This window comes from Vanellus vanellus (genome assembly GCF_965231255.1).
Source record: "Vanellus vanellus genome assembly, chromosome: 15".
In the NCBI taxonomy this organism is placed as follows: domain Eukaryota; kingdom Metazoa; phylum Chordata; class Aves; order Charadriiformes; family Charadriidae; genus Vanellus; species Vanellus vanellus.
In genome coordinates, this window is record NC_138920.1 from 12,496,376 (window position 1) to 12,516,002 (window position 19,627).

At 41.7% G+C, this 19,627-nt stretch overlaps 1 protein-coding gene across 1 annotated transcript; it reads left to right on the top strand.

Moving 5' to 3' along the window:
• The first annotated feature begins 484 nt into the window (after positions 1-484).
• On the top strand, positions 485-14,391 carry LOC309678186 (protein-glutamine gamma-glutamyltransferase E-like). Its single transcript, XM_082491153.1, has 13 exons — positions 485-558; positions 2,399-2,566; positions 2,873-3,115; positions 3,685-3,803; positions 4,310-4,438; positions 5,905-6,082; positions 6,247-6,382; positions 7,218-7,321; positions 7,798-8,043; positions 9,506-9,811; positions 11,565-11,722; positions 11,934-12,067; positions 13,995-14,391. The coding sequence occupies exons 1-13, from the start codon at positions 549-551 to the stop codon at positions 14,140-14,142; spliced, it is 2,079 nt and encodes a 692-aa protein (XP_082347279.1). The 5' UTR covers positions 485-548; the 3' UTR covers positions 14,143-14,391.
• The last annotated feature ends 5,236 nt before the right edge of the window (positions 14,392-19,627 follow it).

Below are 19,627 nucleotides of genomic sequence, written 5' to 3' on the forward strand. Positions count from 1 at the left end.
TTGTTTTGTAATTACTAAAATGCAGCAGAAAAAAAAAAAAAAAAAGCAGCTCCAGGAAAACAATGGATTCAGTGAATTAATTTAAAGAAAAAGTCACTGTAAGTACGGCTCATGAAGTATTCCAAATTAAAAGCAATGTGGTGCAAGAAGGACTTAGGCTGTTCCTATAATTTTACCATTAAAAGCAGCTAAATGCTGAAATTCTTATAAATTTAAATACATTAAGAAACTCTTAACAAGTGGCCAGGCTATTAGGGATAAATATTGTCCAAGCTTCCAATGTTAAGTTGCAGGGAAATGAGATGAGGATGCAGGGACTGAGAGAGCAAAAAATGAATGAAAAATGAATCCTCAAGCCCCGATAAAGGCTGGGGAGCAAAGACGGCTACTCAAGCTCCACCCCCCAGGAAATATTGCAAACAGGCAACTTTACACCTAGACTTTTAAAGAAGTGAAAGGCACCAGCCATTCTTTGAGTCAACAGAAGTAGAGGAGGCCGTTCGGAGGAAAGCTCCAGAAGCTGCTTATACAGGACGTATTGATGAGATATGGGCCAAGGTGAGCAAGGGGGAAGCCCCTTCTGTGGTGCTCTCTTTCTTATTTTCTTACATCCGTACCTCATAATCAGTTCTGTAATGGACACTGAAGGATCACTACTTCTCTAAGGAGTTTTGATCCAAGAAAAAAAAAAAAAAAGGAAGAGAAAAGGATTTTCACAGCAATTGCATTTTTTCACTTATTGGGTGCATGGGAGAGGCAAGCTTATCAGACTGATATTTGGGAGAACAGGTATATTATCTGATGTAAAAATGTTGTACTTTGCAAATAGGAAGGAAGAGAAGGTCTGCAGCTATTTGAAGTTGTCAGACAAGCGCAATGAAAGACTGACAAATCTGACTTGAGAGAAAGAAGCAAAGCAGAACTTGAAGAAGGTATCACTGCAAAGGCTGAGGGAGGCTACAATAAGTAGAGAAGGTTGAAACCTGAAGTTAAGGCAGAGAGGATACAAAAATTTAGGGTTGTTTTTTTTGGGGGGTGGTTTGTTTCTTGCAGTGTTGTTTTTCTTTTTTTGGCTTACATGCTAAAATTTATACATATGCAAATTGACCAGTTTCATAATTATTATAAGTGGTCCCAAGTTGTTTTTCCAACCTTGCCAGATAACTCCTGCCTTTCTAAGGACAAATCTCCCCCACTCTTCAGCTCGTTCTACAATAGATATGCTTCGTTGCTAAGTTTCTGAAGATTTTTTTTTAAAGTAGGTACATTCCTGAAAAATCAAAGTACGTGCTGCTCGCCTCAATACTGTAAAAAAACGTGTTCCCCCAATTTGAACTATGACTCCATTGCTAAGGCTACTCATGTAGTTATTTCAAGGCTTGCCTAAACTTGATAAACTTAAGATCATGCTATAAAAAAATCTTTACATTAATAAATCTGGTTGACCATGGGATAATGGTTTTTTACTCAATAACGGCACAGGGTAGCTGTGTTCCACTACTAAGTACCACGCTCTTACTCTTTCCTATTCTCTCTCTTGGGTTGGGGGAATGAATAGAGAATATTAAAAATATTTTTAAAAAGCACACTGTGCCCTTAGGAAAAAAAAAATCTCTTTTTTTTCGGTACTTCTGCACTTAATTTAAACCATGGAGCTATCTTCTACTAGAGAACCCTCCACAGGCTCTGATGTGTCAGAGCCAAACCAATCTCACCTGCTTATTCTTTGGCCTCTGATTGAAGCTATAGTTCACAGGCAAGACCTTTGTGCAATGTATTATTTCACGTATGTGATTTTAGTAGTGTGCTCTCTCCAATTCTACTGTCTCTCCCACTACCAAACGACAGCCCTGTGTCCATCAACATGTTCCTGTTAGGTGCTTCCAGTTATATCAGAGGTACATGGCATAGAAATGGGGCTAGAGCTCACATGTCATGGTTTAAAACGTAGACGTGTTTCTCAGCTCAATCAGGTTTCTTTATTTCTTATTCAGAGGCAGCAAGGCTGTGCCTCTGTTAGTATAACACCATGTCTTGGAACGGATGACAAGAAAGAATTAACTGAGTTCAGCCAGACTCTTTATCCAAGTAACTCACAAGGATTCATTTCTCTCAGGGTTCTCTCCTCTTAGATGCGTTTCTGATTTTTCTTTAGTACCGGCTACGCTACTCCTTCTATATTTAATTATGCAGTAATCTCTAACAGTCTATGCAAGGTGGAATCTCTCTCTCTCAAAAAAAAAAAAATGCCCACAAATAAATTATTTCCATTTTTGGTGGAAACCTCACATGGGTACTAGTTACCTGTAGAGAGTAACACACGATTCTTGAGTGTGTCTGTGCCCCTTCCTCCTTGGATGTACCCTCAAGTTTTCTTGCTCTTCTCACTCTTTCATAGCTGCAGCGCAGCCAAGTACCAACTGGCACCTGAAAGAAAATGCAAGAGATCATCACACAAGTAAATTTTCTAGCAAAGAGCTGATTGTGAGGAGAGGACAGGCCTTCGTTGTCACCTTCAATGGAACAGAACAGCCTGAGCAAAACTTAACATTCATCGCAGAGACAGGTATGGCTCCCACCTTCTTTCACAGAAAGAGCAATGCTGCCTCCTGGCATTCTTTTGGCCTGATATGCGCTATAGGGCAGCAAGATAATACCTCGGAGCCAGCATGCTGGTTCACAGAGCCGTGGAACCGTTTGAGGGGTTTGTTGCATTGTTCCCATCTCAGCTAGCAGCAACAGCTTCCTTCGGTTTCCAATGTATGGCACTAATGCATCTGAGGGGAAGGCGACATCTCTGCTGAGTTTGTTGACAACTACATCTCTGTTTCAGCAAGCTGGGGAAAAAAACTTTGTTTGTTTTCCTTAAAAGGTCCAAAACCCTCAAAGCTGACTAAGACCCAGGCTACATTTGGTATCTCCAGCACAGTGAGCAAGGACAGCTGGAGTGCAGTTCTGCAGTCTACCAGTTCCAACTCTGTGAGCATCTCCATTTCCACCCCACCCAATGCTGTCATTGGACGTTACAAGCTGAGTGTTCAAAGTACTTCAAGTGGCAGCTCCTCTCCAGCAAGCCTCGGCACCTTTGTTTTGCTGTTTAACCCATGGTCTTCAGGTATGAACACGTTGACTTTCCCCTGAAAGAATTAAAATGCTTGTAGCTTCATTAATATTTGCAGCTTCTCCACTTGATCTATATTTCTTTGGTACAGGGGCTGAACATGCGCCACATAATGTATCAGTGAAAAAATAAAAGGGTTTAACAGTTTCTTAGGACCTTCTGGTACATAAAATCAGCTCTGTATCATGTACTTACTGGAGAGCTCCTTGCCCTAAACGATAAAGTTCTGCTTAAGCAGATTGAGTTCTGCTTTTGCCAGAGCTTCCCTACTTCTGCATCAGTTTAGAAGAGTGTGTCCGGTCTCTAGAACCAAGAGACAAGACATACATACCAGCTGCCATCTTCCAGATTTGGCAGTATCATACCTCTCAATGTCTTCACTCACCCCCCCCCCCCCCTTTCTCTAATTATAGGAAATCCTGAGTTTCACAATCTGTTTATAACAGCAGGAACAGCAAAGGGTGGATATCTGTAAGCATTCTGATTGATGGAGACCAAGGTTCCTGAGGTTTTGTTTTATTTTGTCTGCTGTGGTTGTACATACCTCTGTTTTGGCTTTTCAGGTGATGACGTGTTCATGCCTAACAAGGCCGAGTGTGAGGAATATGTGCTAGAAGAGTTTGGCATCATTTTTGCAGGCAATAAAAATCATATCAGCAGCTTTGGATGGAACTTTGGCCAGGTAAATGCAGCGCTGAAGCACCAGACAGTGTTTCGTCCTCTGGTTTTCACATGAGCTGGGTGACCAGGGCTCGTTTGCTTTTTCAAGTTCATTGCAGTCATACACCTCTGAAGAGCAGGAGTCTGGTATTGAAATCAGAACTCATGCCAAGCCCTGTTGTACTGATTAATACGAGGATTTCTAATTGAGTAGTCAGTGATATGACGTAGGACTCGGAGGTGCAGCCAGCAGAAACCTTAGTGTCTGCTGGGTAGTAAAGTACTGTAGCAATGCTGAGAGGCAAAGGCCTGACCTTAAATCCACAGATTCCAAGTTGTGAGAAGCTCCTTGAGTTTGAATTTACACAGTTTGTTGAGGCTGCTTTTTTATATGGTAATTTTTGGCTGAGCTGCAGCACTTCTTCAGTGATTAAAAAAAATAATTAAACGTTACATGGCTCTACTTATCCTGATTTTTAGTAGATTTAATCTGTGTTTCCAAAACACTAACTTATTTCTATAACATAGTTTCAAGAAGATATTATCAATATTTGCCTTTCGATGCTGGACCGAAGTTTAAGCTATCGTCAGGATCCTGTCACAGATGTGTCTCACCGACATGACCCCAAATATCTGGGCCGCGTTCTCAGTGCAATGGTAAGCAACACGTCCAAAAAGTCCAAACTACTAACTGTTGTTTTAAAGTATTTAGTAAAAGTAAGTATGAAGACACTTCTCAGAAAATTTTAGGCCACTGTTTGTATGCACCAGAAACGAGGGCCAGATAAAAACTTTAGGTGGCCATCTGATCTCAGCTTGCTAGATTTATCTCATCTGTGTTATTCCTGATACTTATCACTTTGATATCCAGTAGTTAAACCAAAAGTGTAAGACACGGGGTGGTATGCTGAGGGACCAGTCCCTTGGAGGCCTTTAGTCCGACCTCCCATTTGAATTGGAACTACAGAGGTACTAGATCAGCTCAGCCAAGGGGGTGTCAGGCTGCCTTGAAAATCTCCAAGGATGGAGGTTTCATGGCCTCTCCTGGTGACCGGTCCAGAGCTGCACTCCCCTCTTAGCGAGGAACTTTTCCCTTATGTCAACTATGATTTTCCCAAGCTACAACTTTCTGCTGTTGCCTCTTGTTATACAACCTGCCAGAACAGAGAAAAGTTGGACTCTGACATCTGAGTACGTTCCGTTCAAGTAGTTGGAAGCTGCTGTTACATTCCCCTTATCCCCTTCTTAACCAGACTGAACTAGCCCAGTGCTCCCAACTTCTCCTTGCAGACTGTGCGCTCCAGCGCCCCTGGCCATCTTGGTAGCCTTCGCTCCTGGGCCCTCGTCAGCGTCCCAACGTCCCTGCGAACTGAGGGACCCGAAAATGGAGACAGGATTCCTGGCAGAGCCTCACTAGAGATAAAGGGCATTAACAGCTCCCCTTAATCTCCTGGTCACGCTTTTCCCAATGTAGCCTAGCGTGGGCTTTCTCTTTACGATGGGAGCGTGCCGTTGGCTCAAATTCCATCTGGCGTTTGCTGTAACTCGCAGGCCCCTCTCAGAGGGGCCGCCGCTCAGCCAGCTGCTTCCCAGCCCGTACCGACCCATGGGCTTGTTCTGCCCCAAGTTCTGCAATCTACACCTTCTGTCCCTCAACTTCATAAGGTTTCTGTTGACGCAGTACCCGAGATTTTCAAGGTGACTGTGCCCCATTTGTTGTGTCAGCCGCTTCCCCTAATTTAATGTGAATTTGCTGAGGGCTTACTACACCGTGATCCAGGCCCATTCGGAAGGCTTAGCTGCACCACATGCTTTGATGATGCCATTCAGTCATACAGCGGTAAAGGTGCCACCTCATGTCAGGAAGGTTCACAGAAAACTGGTGTTTGCTTTCTTGCCTGGTGCTACTGTACTTGTGTTTAAATGCTCTCCATTTCTTGAGAGGACACATATTTCATTTCCCTGAAAAGCTAAGGCTTCTTCCCGAAGGCCAGCTGCATGAAGCAGTGACTTTTGTCCACTAAAATGTCATTCAAGGCTTTTCTCCTGGCAGCTCCCCTACTGCTACCACATCTGTTGTAAACTCTTAATTTATCTCATCATAAATTTAATTATTTTTACAGGTCAACGCCAATGATGACCAAGGGGTGGTGCTAGGAAACTGGAGTGGAAATTATGAGGGTGGCAAAAGCCCAAGCAGCTGGACTGGAAGTGGTGAAATCCTGCAAAACTGGAAGAAATCAGGATTCAGACCTGTTAGATATGGACAATGTTGGGTTTTTGCAGCGGTATTGACTACAGGTATGTTTTATGTCATGCACATAACTGACACTGCACAGATTCTGTTAAAAGAAGCACTAACGATACTTCCTACGTGGAAGTCTTTCAAGATATTTGTATGTTATATGAAACTTCATATTCCAGAAATGCCACTTTCTTTCTATGGTTTTCTATTCGCTCTTTAGTGCTTAGATGTCTGGGGATTCCCACTCGCACGATTACAAACTTCAGCTCTGCCCACGATGCAGATAGAAATCTGCGTGTGGACGAGTTTTACGATGCTTCTGGAAATCATTTGGACAGGGCAGCTGACAGCATATGGTAAGGCTCTACGATATTTAATAGTAGGACCTATCAATGCCTACAGAGTCTTCAGGTGCAGAGAATAGATTCTAATGACAAATGCTTTGCTACCTTCTCAAAAATTGCCTTAAAAACAGCTACACATACACAGGATCAATAAAAAAACCCCTACAGAATAATACTACAAAACTCAGTGTTTTCACTCTTGCTCAGTTAAACAGAGAATTATGACATGAGTTACAACAGCAAATTGAAGCCAGGCCAGGAAGTTACAGTTATGATGCCACAGATGTCTGAAAATTTGTGGTATTACACTGGAAATATCAAACAGTGGGACTTAGTTTGGAACTATTCTTCAATAACAGTTCATGTTAAACTGTGAAAGTTCAACAGAACCAGCTTCCCTGCCCTTTTTTTTTTTTTCAGTGACATCATTTGCAGTGAGAATAATTTAATTATTGCCACTAATAAGCATCAAATGCAATTCAAACAAGCTTGCGTTCAGTAAAGAACAGGTGCAGTCCCTCCCTTTTTGCCTTGTTTACTCCCCTGCTTGTTCTGGACCCATTTTAGGTATAAGTGATGAGTATAACTGAAGCACTGTGCTATAAGGAAAACAGCTAAAACTAAGGAAGGAACTTTGGAGAAAAACAGGCTCAAGCCATTTCATATAATTTTACAAATTTATATGTAGTTAATAGAGTCAGGATCAGAGTGGAAGTGGTCAGTCTCAGGTAAGAACCTACGCAAATTAAGGCATTTAATACATTTAACTAAGATGGCTGATTAATGGATGTGAACAGGAATTTAGAAACACATAACAGTATCTTACTTTGTTCATTCTTGCATGTAGGAATTTCCACGTCTGGAATGAAAGCTGGTTTTCCCGCAGTGATTTGGGGCCCTCATACAGTGGATGGCAAATTCTGGATGCAACTCCCCAAGAAGAAAGTGAAGGTACACAGATTTTATTTCAGGAATAACGTTGAAAAATTATGAAGTCAGTCACTTTCAAAGAGAAGGGGAAAAAAAGGTAAAACCATTGTAAAAGTGATTTCTCATCCGGCTCAGAAATAGAGTGGCAGAAGAGAATACTTTATCTGTCACATTAGAAAAGCCTCAGATCAGCTGTGGGTGCCAAGAAACAATCGAGAGTTCTCAGAGCAGTCTTTCACAGCAGTTCCTATATTTCCAATGCATGTATCCAGGTCTATTGAAAATCAAGGGATACTATAAAATAAATCAAGTGTACCTTCAGAATAAACACAAGACACATTGATGATTGGTCTGGTATGAGGGTCTATGTGGATGAAAGGCCTAGAATGGGACAACGGCACTGGGTAACTCGGGAGTCACTGATGAAGTTCAGTCTAGTAATCTGCTTACCATCAAAGAGCTGAGTAGGTCTAAATTATTTTTTCTTGATGCCGTAGGAATTTATCAGTGTGGTCCTGCCTCACGGCACGCCATCAAAGAAGGAGAAGTAGACCTGGACTACGACTGCCCATTTGTATTTGCAGAAGTGAATGCAGACTGTATGTACTGGAATTACGACACTGCAACTGGAAAGAAAACATTAATATTCTCTCAGTCTACTGTAATTGGCCAATTCATCAGCACAAAGGCAGTTGGTAGAGATGATCGAGTAGATGTCACCAATGATTATAAATACGAAGAAGGTAAATAGAAACACTGGTTCTTCTGGTTACGCAGCTGTTTCTTTCCCAAATATATATCAACTTTAGGATAGGAGTCTCTTAGTGGGCAATTTTGGGCATCTATAAGGTAGGGGCAAAACCTATACTCAGTTTATTCAGTTCTAACAGAAAAGGGAAGAGAAGGTAAAGAATAAAAAATACTGCCTTGCACTTTCTGATATGGAGCTGCTTTGTGGGACCTAAGGCAAGTCCAAATATCACTGCGTAAAGCATTCCCTGTTCCGCCTGCCTATTGCTGATGTGCGCTGCCTGCCTCTGCTTTGTGCGAGTTGGTCTACAGCCCGGTTATTTGTCAGCCGGGTGAAAGGCTTATTACAGAAACCTAAGCTAAATCAACACTTAGGCCCAAGAAAGGCAACTCTTTCAAAGGCTCAAACAGCACATAATCTTCTCAGACCTTTGGGTCTGATAGTGCAGAAAAAGAAATACAATCATGAACTGAATTTGCAAGTGCAAAGAACGAACATTTCTATTGGAAATACATATCAGAAAAAGAATATATATATCAGAAAAGCATGATAAAGTAGAGCGCAGGTGACTAGCTTCCGTCGTCTACTGGCTCTGGCTGGGATGGCATTAACTTCTTCATAGCTGCCCCACTAAAAGCCTTGACAGCACACCAGCATTTTGGCTATTGCTGAGCAGTACCTGTGGAGTTAGGGTTTTCTCGCTCCCTCCCCGCCAGGGCGAGTAGGCTGTGGGTGGGCAAGAGGCTGGGAGGGGACCCCACCAGCACAGCGGACCCAAACTGACCAAAGGGATATTCCACACCATGTGACTTCGTGTTCAGCAATAAAAGCTCAGCGAAAGGTGGAGGAAAGGGGCAGGAGGCATTCGTGGTTATGCCATTTGTGTCCTCAAGCAACCGTTGTGCGTGTTGAGGTGCTGCTTTCCAGGAGGTGGCTGAACATCTGCCTGCCGATGTGGAGGAGTGAACGTACTCCTCTTTTTGCTTTGCTCATGCGCAGTTTTTGCTTTTCCTGTTAAACTGTCATTATCTCGATCCACGAGTCTTCTCGCATTCATTCTGTCGTCCCCCATCCTGCAGGAATGGGGAGCGAGCGAGAGGCTGGGTGGGTGTTTGGCTGGTGGCCCGAGTCAACCCACCACGCCGTGCCACCAGCCTTCCCTTATATTAGGGGCCTTTTCTGTATTTACATTTCTAAGTATTACAACCATTAAAAGGCATAGAAATGGGAAGACTGAGAAGCTTTGGACTTAAGATTTTGTGTTACAACAAAATGCTGTTAGTGAGGCAGTGGCATTACTGACTGCTGATGCGGAAAATGAGGAGTGGCTGTGGAAAACAGAGGCTCTGTTTGTCTCTAAGTACAGACACTGTTCTGGCTTGTCTCTAGCAGTCATGTAAAATAAGAAATGCATGTTAACTGTTGAGGATAATTTTGACGGTTCTCTCTGACAGGCTCTAGAAAAGAAAGAGATATTTTTAAAAAAGCCCGTAAGAAGCTGGGACTTGAGGATAAATTTGATCCTACAGCACCGACACCGCAGGAAATCGATCAGAAGCCTGACATCTCAGGGAAGTTCAAGGTGGCCGGCCCTTTAGAAGTCGGCAAAGATCTCAATTTAATTCTGGTTCTTACAAACTTACAGTCTGATGCTAAGACTGTTCATGTAAATATGACTGCTTGGAGCACCGTGTACACTAGAAGACCAGTTCATGAGATCTGGAAGGACTCCATATCTGTCACTCTGTCTCCTGAGGAAGGTAATTTTTGAAATAACTTTTAATCGTAATTCTATAATTGTTTTGCCAGTAAATGGGCATTAGAAGCTGGTGAACTTGGGGGGAAAAGCCCTGACAAACTGCAATCTTAAATTTCTATGCAGAAAAGGCTGAAAAAAATTACATTGCACTTATAAACCTATTAAAAAGGCATGTTTCACACCATCATTTCCTTAAGTACTAGTCACATTTTGGAAAACTATCTCAGGAGTGAAAAGAAGACGGTGAGTAAACATCAAGTTTCATTTAACAAAATTTGCATTAAAAATGATAAGGACAACAGAAAAGCATAGAAATCAGCTCCAACTATATATGTTCTGGTCAATTTTGAGGGGACTTATTGAAAGGTAATAGGACGTGGCTAACAGCAGAAATAAGAAACCTGATCTATTAGCACATTAGACTAGAATTCAAGTGTGAGGAATAGAAATAACTGAAGCTTCTGCTAAGCTCCACAGAAAAGAACGTTTGTATTGAAGAATTGTTGAGGAATTAAGGACCTAAGATCTTTTTAAATTTTTTTCAGGGGGAGTTTGATAACCTTGTGGAAGAAATTCTCTACCTAAATATGACTATTGTTGGAAAGATGAAATTAGGTTACTGCTAGGAGCTTGGGGTAATAGATGTATCAGCATCTCTAAAGTGAACTGAAAGATCATTGATTCGCAACTGTTACTATATTGTATTAATCTTAGGCTTCAACTCACTGATGAGAAGCAGAAATAATGCTTCAGTTCTTTAATATGCAATTTGACTTCTGGAGTTGGGGTCTATCAGCTTCCTCTGAAGCATTAGGGATTGGGCTCTCGGTGAAGACGGAGTTTATATGCCTAATGGCACGGCAGTCACGCAGCCACCGTGTGGTGTCTTGTTCTCACGCAGGCTGTGTTAAACCAGCGGCTCAATTTACAGCCAGCAGGGAGGCTTTTCCCCAGATCTGATGGCAGGGACCATTTGAAGAGATTTTGGCCCTCTTCTAGAGGTGTGCTCTGCTTGCTAGGATTTGTAGTTAACAAATCTGTTGCTACAGGAGGAGTCTAGGAAATTCACATTGCCCCCGTTTTTCCTGCTTACTTTTGTGAGGCTGCACTGGTGACTTGTCATCTGTCCTTGTCTTTTTCATCTGCCAAATACTGCTGGAAAGTACTTTGTGGCTTACAGTGTTTGCATGCAGTGTAGCTACTCTACAGTTCTTCTGAACTTGATGTTTATGGTACAAATGGCCAAAAATGTGGAATATCCTGGATTCCGAGATAGAGGAGATCCCTTCACATCCAGTATCCCTTGATTTGAATTACTGCATGGAAACGACTGCGAAAACACATGATAATAAGAAGCAGATAGGGCTTGGAAAGATAAAAGAAATGTAAAGACATCATTCAGATCGTCTCAGTATATCACGAGCAAACAGGCTGAGGAGGCCTATCAGAACATGCCCTATAGCAAATGGAGTGGCGCTGGTAAACTCCTTAAACTCCAGCTGTCTTATCTTTCACAGCAATTGGGAGGAAAACAAGCCAGGCAGTATAGTAGTAGGGAACGGAGGAGGGATGACATTGAAGAAATCACTCTCTCTCTCCAGCAAACTGATAGATTTGCATGAACTGAGTTTGGCAGTGATGGCTGAAGGTCTTCCTAGTCCCAGACACAGCATCAAAGGAAAATACCAATATTAGGTATGAAACTCTGTGGGCTTATAAAAGCACTTATCAATTCCTTTTTTTTTTTCTTCCAGAGAAACAATTTCCCATTAAGATACCATATACTGAATATCAACAGCAGTTAACTACAGACAACACGATCCAGGTAACAGCTTTATGTCACGTAGAAGGTGGGATTCAAGTGCTAGTGCAAAGAGACATCACCCTGGACAACCCTACCATCGACATACAGGTAAATTGCTGTCCCTTTGCTCTAACTGCAGTGGTAGAGAAAAGGGAAAATGAGCCCCTGTAAGGACTTTCTTCTCTGAAAGAGATGTTCTGCTCACATTCTGCCGTGGTCCATCATAGCATCTCATCATGTCTCATCTTCTGATGACTGAGAAGGCTTGGATGGAAAAGAATACTGAGAGCCTGACCTTTCAAGCATTTTCTTTGCACAGGTACTTGGTGAAGCAAGAGTGAATAAAGAAGTGGATGTGGAAGTGACATTTACCAATCCGATTGATACAGAAGTGACGGACTGCGTGTTGCAGGTAGAAGGCAATGACCTGCTCAGAGGAATCCTTGAGATAGAGTAAGTACAAGAAATGCCTCCTTCCTGCTATTAAAGATACTTGAGCAAGAACCTACGCGTGGATGACTTGGAACAGAACAGTGGGATGAGAAAGCATTTTCTTCTTGCAGTGACTTGGGAGGCCAGTCAATGTAACATCGTCATGTAGCACACAGCTTTGAACCAGCTCTTCATCTAACCTAGGCTTTGGCTCCGTAGTTTGGGAGGGCAAATAATTGCTGTCATAATTGGATAGAACTTGTTTTCCTGCCTATCTAGCAAGACCCCACAGTTCCAACAAAAAATATACGCTTACCCATGCAGTAAATTTTGCTGAGGCTGTCTATGCTGCTATGGGCCAGGCAGGTTGAGCCCTCTTGTGATCATAGGGCCACCAATAGGATACATGCCTGTTTCTGCCCATACTGTACCCAAATTATAGCATATGCTAACCAGGATTTTGGTTTTACTTCATTAAATGGACTGCTGGTGCCCATCTGGGTGTTCGGCTTTCTAAACAATTTGCATTTACATCAAACAGATAGATATACATGTAAAAAGCAGATGCACCAGTGTCCCAGCTTTGGGAACAAAAATGAACACAGATCGTTTAGACACCGGTTGCAATCTCAAACGGTGACACCTCTGAAAAGTACAACACCAAATATGCTCCGTGCATAGCTATTCCATATACAATAAATCACAACTAAGGAGGGTAACTTCTAAAAAACAGACTAAACCATGACCAGCAGCTACTCCTTAGCTGACTGAATTTACTTTACTGAGGCCTGGAACGTGAACACAGCTGAGATCCATGAGGCAGGCGGGAAGACAATAGGAAAAATGGTGAATATTACAATAAAAGGTTGGGTCGGGTTCAGTTTTTCAATTTAAAAAAATAAGGTTTGTTTTCCAAAACAAGACCTACAGGCACACTGATTTTCAAGGTCTGCTTTCAGAACTCTGCAAAATAATTATTTTAGGAGATTAATAAACAGAGTCAATAGACTATTAGATAGTGTTGAGATGGTGAATGAGAAGACTGGAATGAAGTAGGTTCCTTTTACTATAGATCCCAGGCTCCTATTTTTATGCTTTGCTGCTTTTGTATCTTGTCTTGCTCTTTTCCTTCAGTATTTCACAACTGAAACAGAAAGGTTACATTTTCAGACTGTCCCCTACTTTGTACCTATACAAAATATCACAAAAATGTGGATGTATGCTAGCAAACGCAGTTATTTCTAAAAAATACCTGGGATATGGGTGTGTGCTCGTTAACTGAATACACACGCAGACAGCCAAACATACACAGCAGCTTAAGGTTGCCATTCACGCTTGAGTAACTAGTAATGGTCTGTCCCATAATTTACAAGCTCTCCTGAGGGAATTTAGCAACCCCATGTTGTCTATCCCATATAACTTTATCCTCAGGCAAGACAAGTCAATATGACAGGGTAAGGCTGTTTGGGAAAGCCATAAACACGAGTTTCCAAGAATTACAAAATATACTGGTATAAAACATTTTAACTTCCGTTCAGAATTTCCTGCTGTGTAAACATTGAGGTTTTCTTGGTGCTATAATCTATTCTAATTCAGGCATTTGTATTAACATTCTTCACAGTCTCAGATTATTCTTTGTTAATAATTCAGTGCTGTGCTTTACATCCTCTGTTCTGCATGAAGTTTCATCTCATATGCTACTGGTATGTCCCCCTTTGTGTGCTTATCTGGGTCACTGCATAATGTATTTGTGACAGATCTTAATGCATGGCTTTGAGTATTTAAATACCTATCAGATAGCCAAGTCCAGTGTGGTCTTTTCATGGCCATCCTACACCGAACTGATAAGAATTCTTACTTAAGATGGGAGATGGTTTGGGAAGAAACTCAAGCGTGAGGCATAAGCCTGTTTTCAGCTTATATTTTTCCCTTTCTTTCCTATGTTTAGCGTACCACCACTGAAAGCCGGTGAGAAATCCAGTACAATGTTTAAACTCATCCCTTTTGAGACGGGTCCCAAACATCTAGTTGTTAATTTCTCCTGCGATAAATTTGCAAATATCAAGACCTTTAAGATGGTAAATGTGATCAACTAACATGAAGATATACAATGAATGGTCTGCGTGTGTATAAATTGAAGAAAACATCATAAGAAGACTTATACAAGAAAACAACGAGAAAATTAGCAAAATAAAATCCTTACTTCCTGTGAAAAGGGGATACCAACATCATGTCATGAAAATTTTACATTGTGATTTTAAATAAACCGAGGAATAGTTGATTCTTCATTTACTGTTGTGAGTGTCCATGTTATTAAAAAGAGCATCTTACCTTCCATTCAGAGACTGACTGTTTGACTTTTGTCTGGTTTTCTTTGGAATCATTCTTTCTGGCTCCAGACGTCTCTACCCAAACACTCATAAACTCATTTTTACACATTCAAAGCCTTATACAGTGGACCTTCAAAGCAGTGTTTCTCCTTACTGCAACGGTGATACTAGAAAGCAGCCAGGATGAGTTGCACGATTTGTGTCATTTAGCTTTGTCTTTTTTGCTGTAGTCTGTTCTGATATTTCCTTTTTTTGGTAAATTACGGTGACCATATGAGGCATAGGAGAGATTAAAAAGGAATTCGGGTAGTGTCCAATTTGAGAGCCATTTGACAAACACGTTGAGATAATTGCCCAGCTCAACATACATGATATTTTTGCGTACTGATGTTTTACACTTGCTGAAAGCCTTCTTTGGGAATCAAAGGGAGAGTGACCTTAAGTCTAAGGGCATTGTAACTTGAGAAGAGTTAGGAATTCTTCACTACGGATTGTGCGTCAGGAAGTCATCTTTCAGAGTTCATGTTTAGTAAAGCTACTTCAGCCCTTTATGGGGGGATAGGTACGGGCCAGAAGCTGGGTTCCAGGAACAAGTGAAACAGGTGCAGTTCAGTCAGGGACTTGGCCAATAACTGTACGTGAGTAAGTCAATCTCTGACTGAAGGTGATCTGGGCAGATTAAGTGAACGGGAAGTCAAGCTACTGCTCTATTGCCCTTTGGACGCCTGGGCCAGGAAGCCAATAAAATCTTAACAAGTGCCCGGAGCCAGCTCTGAGCCCCCCCTTCCACCACACAGCACAGGGTACCTGTGACTTGTCAGAGGGACTCCTCACTGTTAGGTGAGCAGCCCAAGCTCAGGTTGGCTATGAGCCCCTTTCCTCCTTGTAGCCTGCAAAACTGCTGTAGGAGGGCACTTGCAGCCACCCAGTTGTCCACATGACGTCAGTACGAGACCAGACTGGACATACAGTGAGACGGGCTACAGCGAGGATGTACACAGTGGTACCCTCTCTTGTTCTCCTGATGTTCCTCAAGGCTCACCAGAGCCAAGAGCTCTCATCGTGCAGACCAAACAGTAGCTCAAGCTCAAGCATAGCCTTGGAATTTGGAAACACTTAATGAGTTCTTTTTATACCTCATGTTCACGTGAAAACAACCAGAGTATGCCAGAGTCAAGTGAATTGCACTAGCCGAAACGAGAGAAGCTTGTAAATTGGATCTCTAGGGGAATTAAAAGGAAGAAAACACCCCTCCCCTGCAACACTTCACACACACACATGAAGTTAATGTGTCTAATTAAACGTGTGCCTGCGTGGATAGACTCACGGATGCATTCTGCAATGTTTTATGTGGAAGTTTTACTGATCTCCTCTTTCTAGTAAAGAGTAGCAACAACACAAGTGTAAGGTGCAATATGGTTACCCCGAGGATTCGGTGCCTCAATACTCGAACAGCAGAGAAAACTACTAAGGAGACGAATGAAATAACAGAGACTGTTTTTCTCTGGAAGTTAGCAAACTGCACTGCAATTCCAAGGCTCTGAAACAAGAGAAAAGGAGGAACCAAATATTTTGAGTCCTTTTGGATGACTGGTGGGTGGACTTGAGCTAGGAAAAACACCTGTGACAATGTTAAGTCCTTAGTCACTTAGGAACCTTCACCGCTGCATTCCAAAGGGATTACGGAAGCAGCTGCTGATGCTTTGCTGCGGTGAAGGTGCGACTGGCGGGTGCCAGGTTGGGATGTAGGCCAGTCCGAGCGAGGTTCTGGTGGTTTGGTGAACACCACCGTGGGTGTGTCATCCAGAGGTAAAGGAGGTGGTTGCAGCAGAGACAGAAAAAGTGTCCGGAGATTTAATTACTTATGGGAGTAGCAAGGAAGAAGAAAGGAAATAGTCATACTCCAGAGGGAGCAATGTGTAACGTCTGAAGCAATCACTATAAGTACCGAACGCCTGAACTTAAGAACTGGTCGATGCGGTTTGTCACTGGGGCTGTGTGTGAAGACCAGGTAACATCAGAGGCTTGTGGCTCTTATGGTTTCCAAGGAATATGAATTAAGGAAAAGAGAAAAAGGCCAAGTAAAGTAGCTCTGAACAGCAATCAAATCCATTTGAGGCGATTCCTGGAACAAGTTTTGACAGCCTGAACATCCTGGAAACTTCCAAGAGGAGGAAGGATCTCTGAATTATAATGTAAGTGGAGATACACCGTACCAGATATGATGCTGCCAAGTGTGAAAAGCTTTAGTGTTTTTCTTTCAGGACAGAGCTCGCATAAATGTCATATAAGTACTCTTTTAGTCTTTGTGGTATCAAAACAAAGTTTCTCACAAAGGTACAAGAAGCCAATTTTTTGGTTAAATCAACCTTAGATACAGATGTTGGAGCTTAATTTCTGCTTCTTTTTCAGTTGTTTCTTTCTTTTTCTTTATAATTCAAAATTCAGACTAATTTATTTTTTAAATCTTTACTGAGTGTTAAAACATGATCAGCGGAGCTGCAGAGTCTTAAACAGATAAATGTTCCTCCTGACAACAATGTCACTTTACCTGTATACTTCTAAGCAAGGGTACAAAAATAAAAAGAAAGATATTCATAGCTGGGAAGACAGACAGGCTTACAGTTTGCACTGATAAAAACTACTCACGGTTAATAGTTTGGGGGGGGGGGTGAAATAAAATTTTTGCTGAAATAGTAGTATGGAGCTGGTTAACATAACAGGTAAACAGATATTTGTTTCTGGTGGGAGTTTATCCTTTCACAGAAGTCAGGGGGTGTTGGAGATAATTTGAGACCAAAAAAAAAACCCTCTAAACCCAACTCACAGCTGTTAAACAAAACCAGAAGTGACATTACCAATTTGGAAGTTAAGTAATCAGGAAATGCTCCTTTTTCCTTCATATGGCTTTTACGTCCCACCACACTCCCTGTTTCCTCATCCTTAAAGATAACTTATTCACGGCACACCTATTATCCTTTGTAGGAAGTTCTTCTTGTCTTGGGATTCAAGAGAACGCATTTCCTCTGAGTAAATAATTTTGGTATCTCCTCCCATAATTACACCCACGTTGAGTAGGAACATTGGCATTAGACATACCTATATTATAGGAACTAGTTAATTCATTCGACAAGTCTACAGGTATTAATAACAACTGCTAAGTACCTCTCCCTTCTCTCAAATTTCAGCTGACAGCACAAAAAGATTGCTGGTTTTTTTCTTTTTATGATTAATGCGACTTGGACGTCCTTGAAGAACAAAGCAGAAGGTGTATGCAATTCTCATAAGCGGAGGGAATGGCAGGTGAGTTCTGCGTGTCATTTGCTTCCCTTCAGCAGGTGCTTCATTCAGGGCTGTTTCCTTAAGATACATGCGCTGTAGGTACCTGCTCAGATTTCTTATCTGAAGGAGATTTTATGTTGTAATTTGTTCTTGCACTTCATTTTCAAAGTTTTGCTGTTATTATTATGAAGACCTATTTGAGAATAACTTTTGAAATAACCAGAGGATATTGGGGGGGGGGGGGGGGGGAGAGGGCGGGGAATAAATTCCCATTACTTCAAAAGGCACTGTGCAGAACTCCATCTAAACCCTTTATTTTTTAAATGCTATTTCAGAGATGTGTTATTGCTTTGCATTAACAAAATTAGTGTAATCCATACTAATGGAGCCGTGAACATGGAGCCTATAAATAGGAATTCAAAGATGCATTAAACCCTACCAAAGGAAAACTGTAATGACAATATCTCTACTTTTTAAAGTTTGAAATGAAGATTATTATTTTAACTGGGCAATCGCAAAGCAGGGTTCTGTCTTGTTTAATGATGAAACAAACATTTTCAAAACAGTTTTTAAAATGTTGCTTTGCAGGGAAAGCAGCAGCCTACTGCAGCTCACTCTTGTCCCAGATAGTCCTGCTAAAGATTCTCTTTTTCAGCCATCAGTGCTTATTCACATTACTTCTCTGTGCTCTTAGACTACAAGTAAAAAAATTATTCTTCCTTGAATTTAATTGTGGCACTTTTTTGCATAAGTTAGATTTTATTTCTTCAAAGATTATATGTAAATTGTAGTTTAATGTGCAGCTATGTTGTTTTGGATCTGACTTGGCATTTCATTGCTATTCTGTATGGTATGAGATAGACTTGGAAGTTTGTTTGAAGATCCCTACCACAATAGTGCCTGGAGCCATAGGTCTTAATCCATCCTTTCCATCCCACTCGTTGTTGTTATTGTTTTCCTTTGAATTCCCTTTAAAATAGTGGTGGTCATGTCCCCCCCGGCCCCCCAGCCTCATTGTATTTATGAGACCAGCATTAATAAAAGTGATTTGGAAGAACCTTCACCGAGGTGTGTTGCTCTGAGTGTTTGCCAAAACGTGCACCACAGGTGTACTCTGTGGGGTCTCCCAGGGCAGGGATAAACACGGGACGGTGCCTCTCGGAGTGCCCGCTGACAGCGTAACCGCTCAGGCTGGAGCCTGGCAATAAAAGATGAACTATAGAAGGGAAAACAATCTTGCAAGGAAGATCAGATACGTGCTTGCTTGCCAAAAAGTTAGTTTAGCATTTAAGGTGGCCAGAGCCACTTTATGGGTTTTAAACCACAAACCATAATAACAGTGTGTGTGCACTGGGTATCAGAGAACTCCAAGCACACCAAGTCATCGGAATTCCTCTAGGAGGTGAAGGCAGCACCTACGAGAACAGGAATCCCAGTGCTCCAGTTGTCACTTTGGGCAGAACTAAATTCAGTCAGACCGATTTCTTTGTCCAGCTTATGTCCTGAAATACCTCTTGACAATTCATATAAGACAGATGATCTCTCACTATGTGTCTTTCCCTACTCTACTCCAAATGACATCAGGATGTAAGTAGGAAAGCAAGATGTCCTAATAGCCATTTATGGGATCCTAAATATATATATATATATTGAAAATGTAGAAGGGCTACAGGACACTGTTTGGTGCTGACCACAAAATGACACTGATTCACCTCTAATTTTTTTCTTAAGTCCAGTAATAAAACAGCATCCAGCACCGTATAGGACGTATATAAGTCCTCGGTGTATGACAGCCCTGTAACAAAACTCAAGCAAAAATTTCTATTATTGACCACTAGACTTAATCAATTTAATGGAGCATCTGCCTTTCAGTTGTTCTTCCCCCAGTAAAGGATAACTGCTCTTAGCGACCTCATCATGCCATTTATCAGCAAATGACTTTTTTCCACGCTGGCTGCTTCTTCGTGAC

Coding starts and splice junctions, on each gene's coding strand:
- LOC309678186 (XM_082491153.1), top strand. Junction 3,804..4,309: donor TTGGATGGAACTTTGGCCAG/GTAAATGCAGCG, acceptor TCTATAACATAG/TTTCAAGAAGATATTATCAA. Junction 8,044..9,505: donor TGATTATAAATACGAAGAAG/GTAAATAGAAAC, acceptor TCTCTCTGACAG/GCTCTAGAAAAGAAAGAGAT.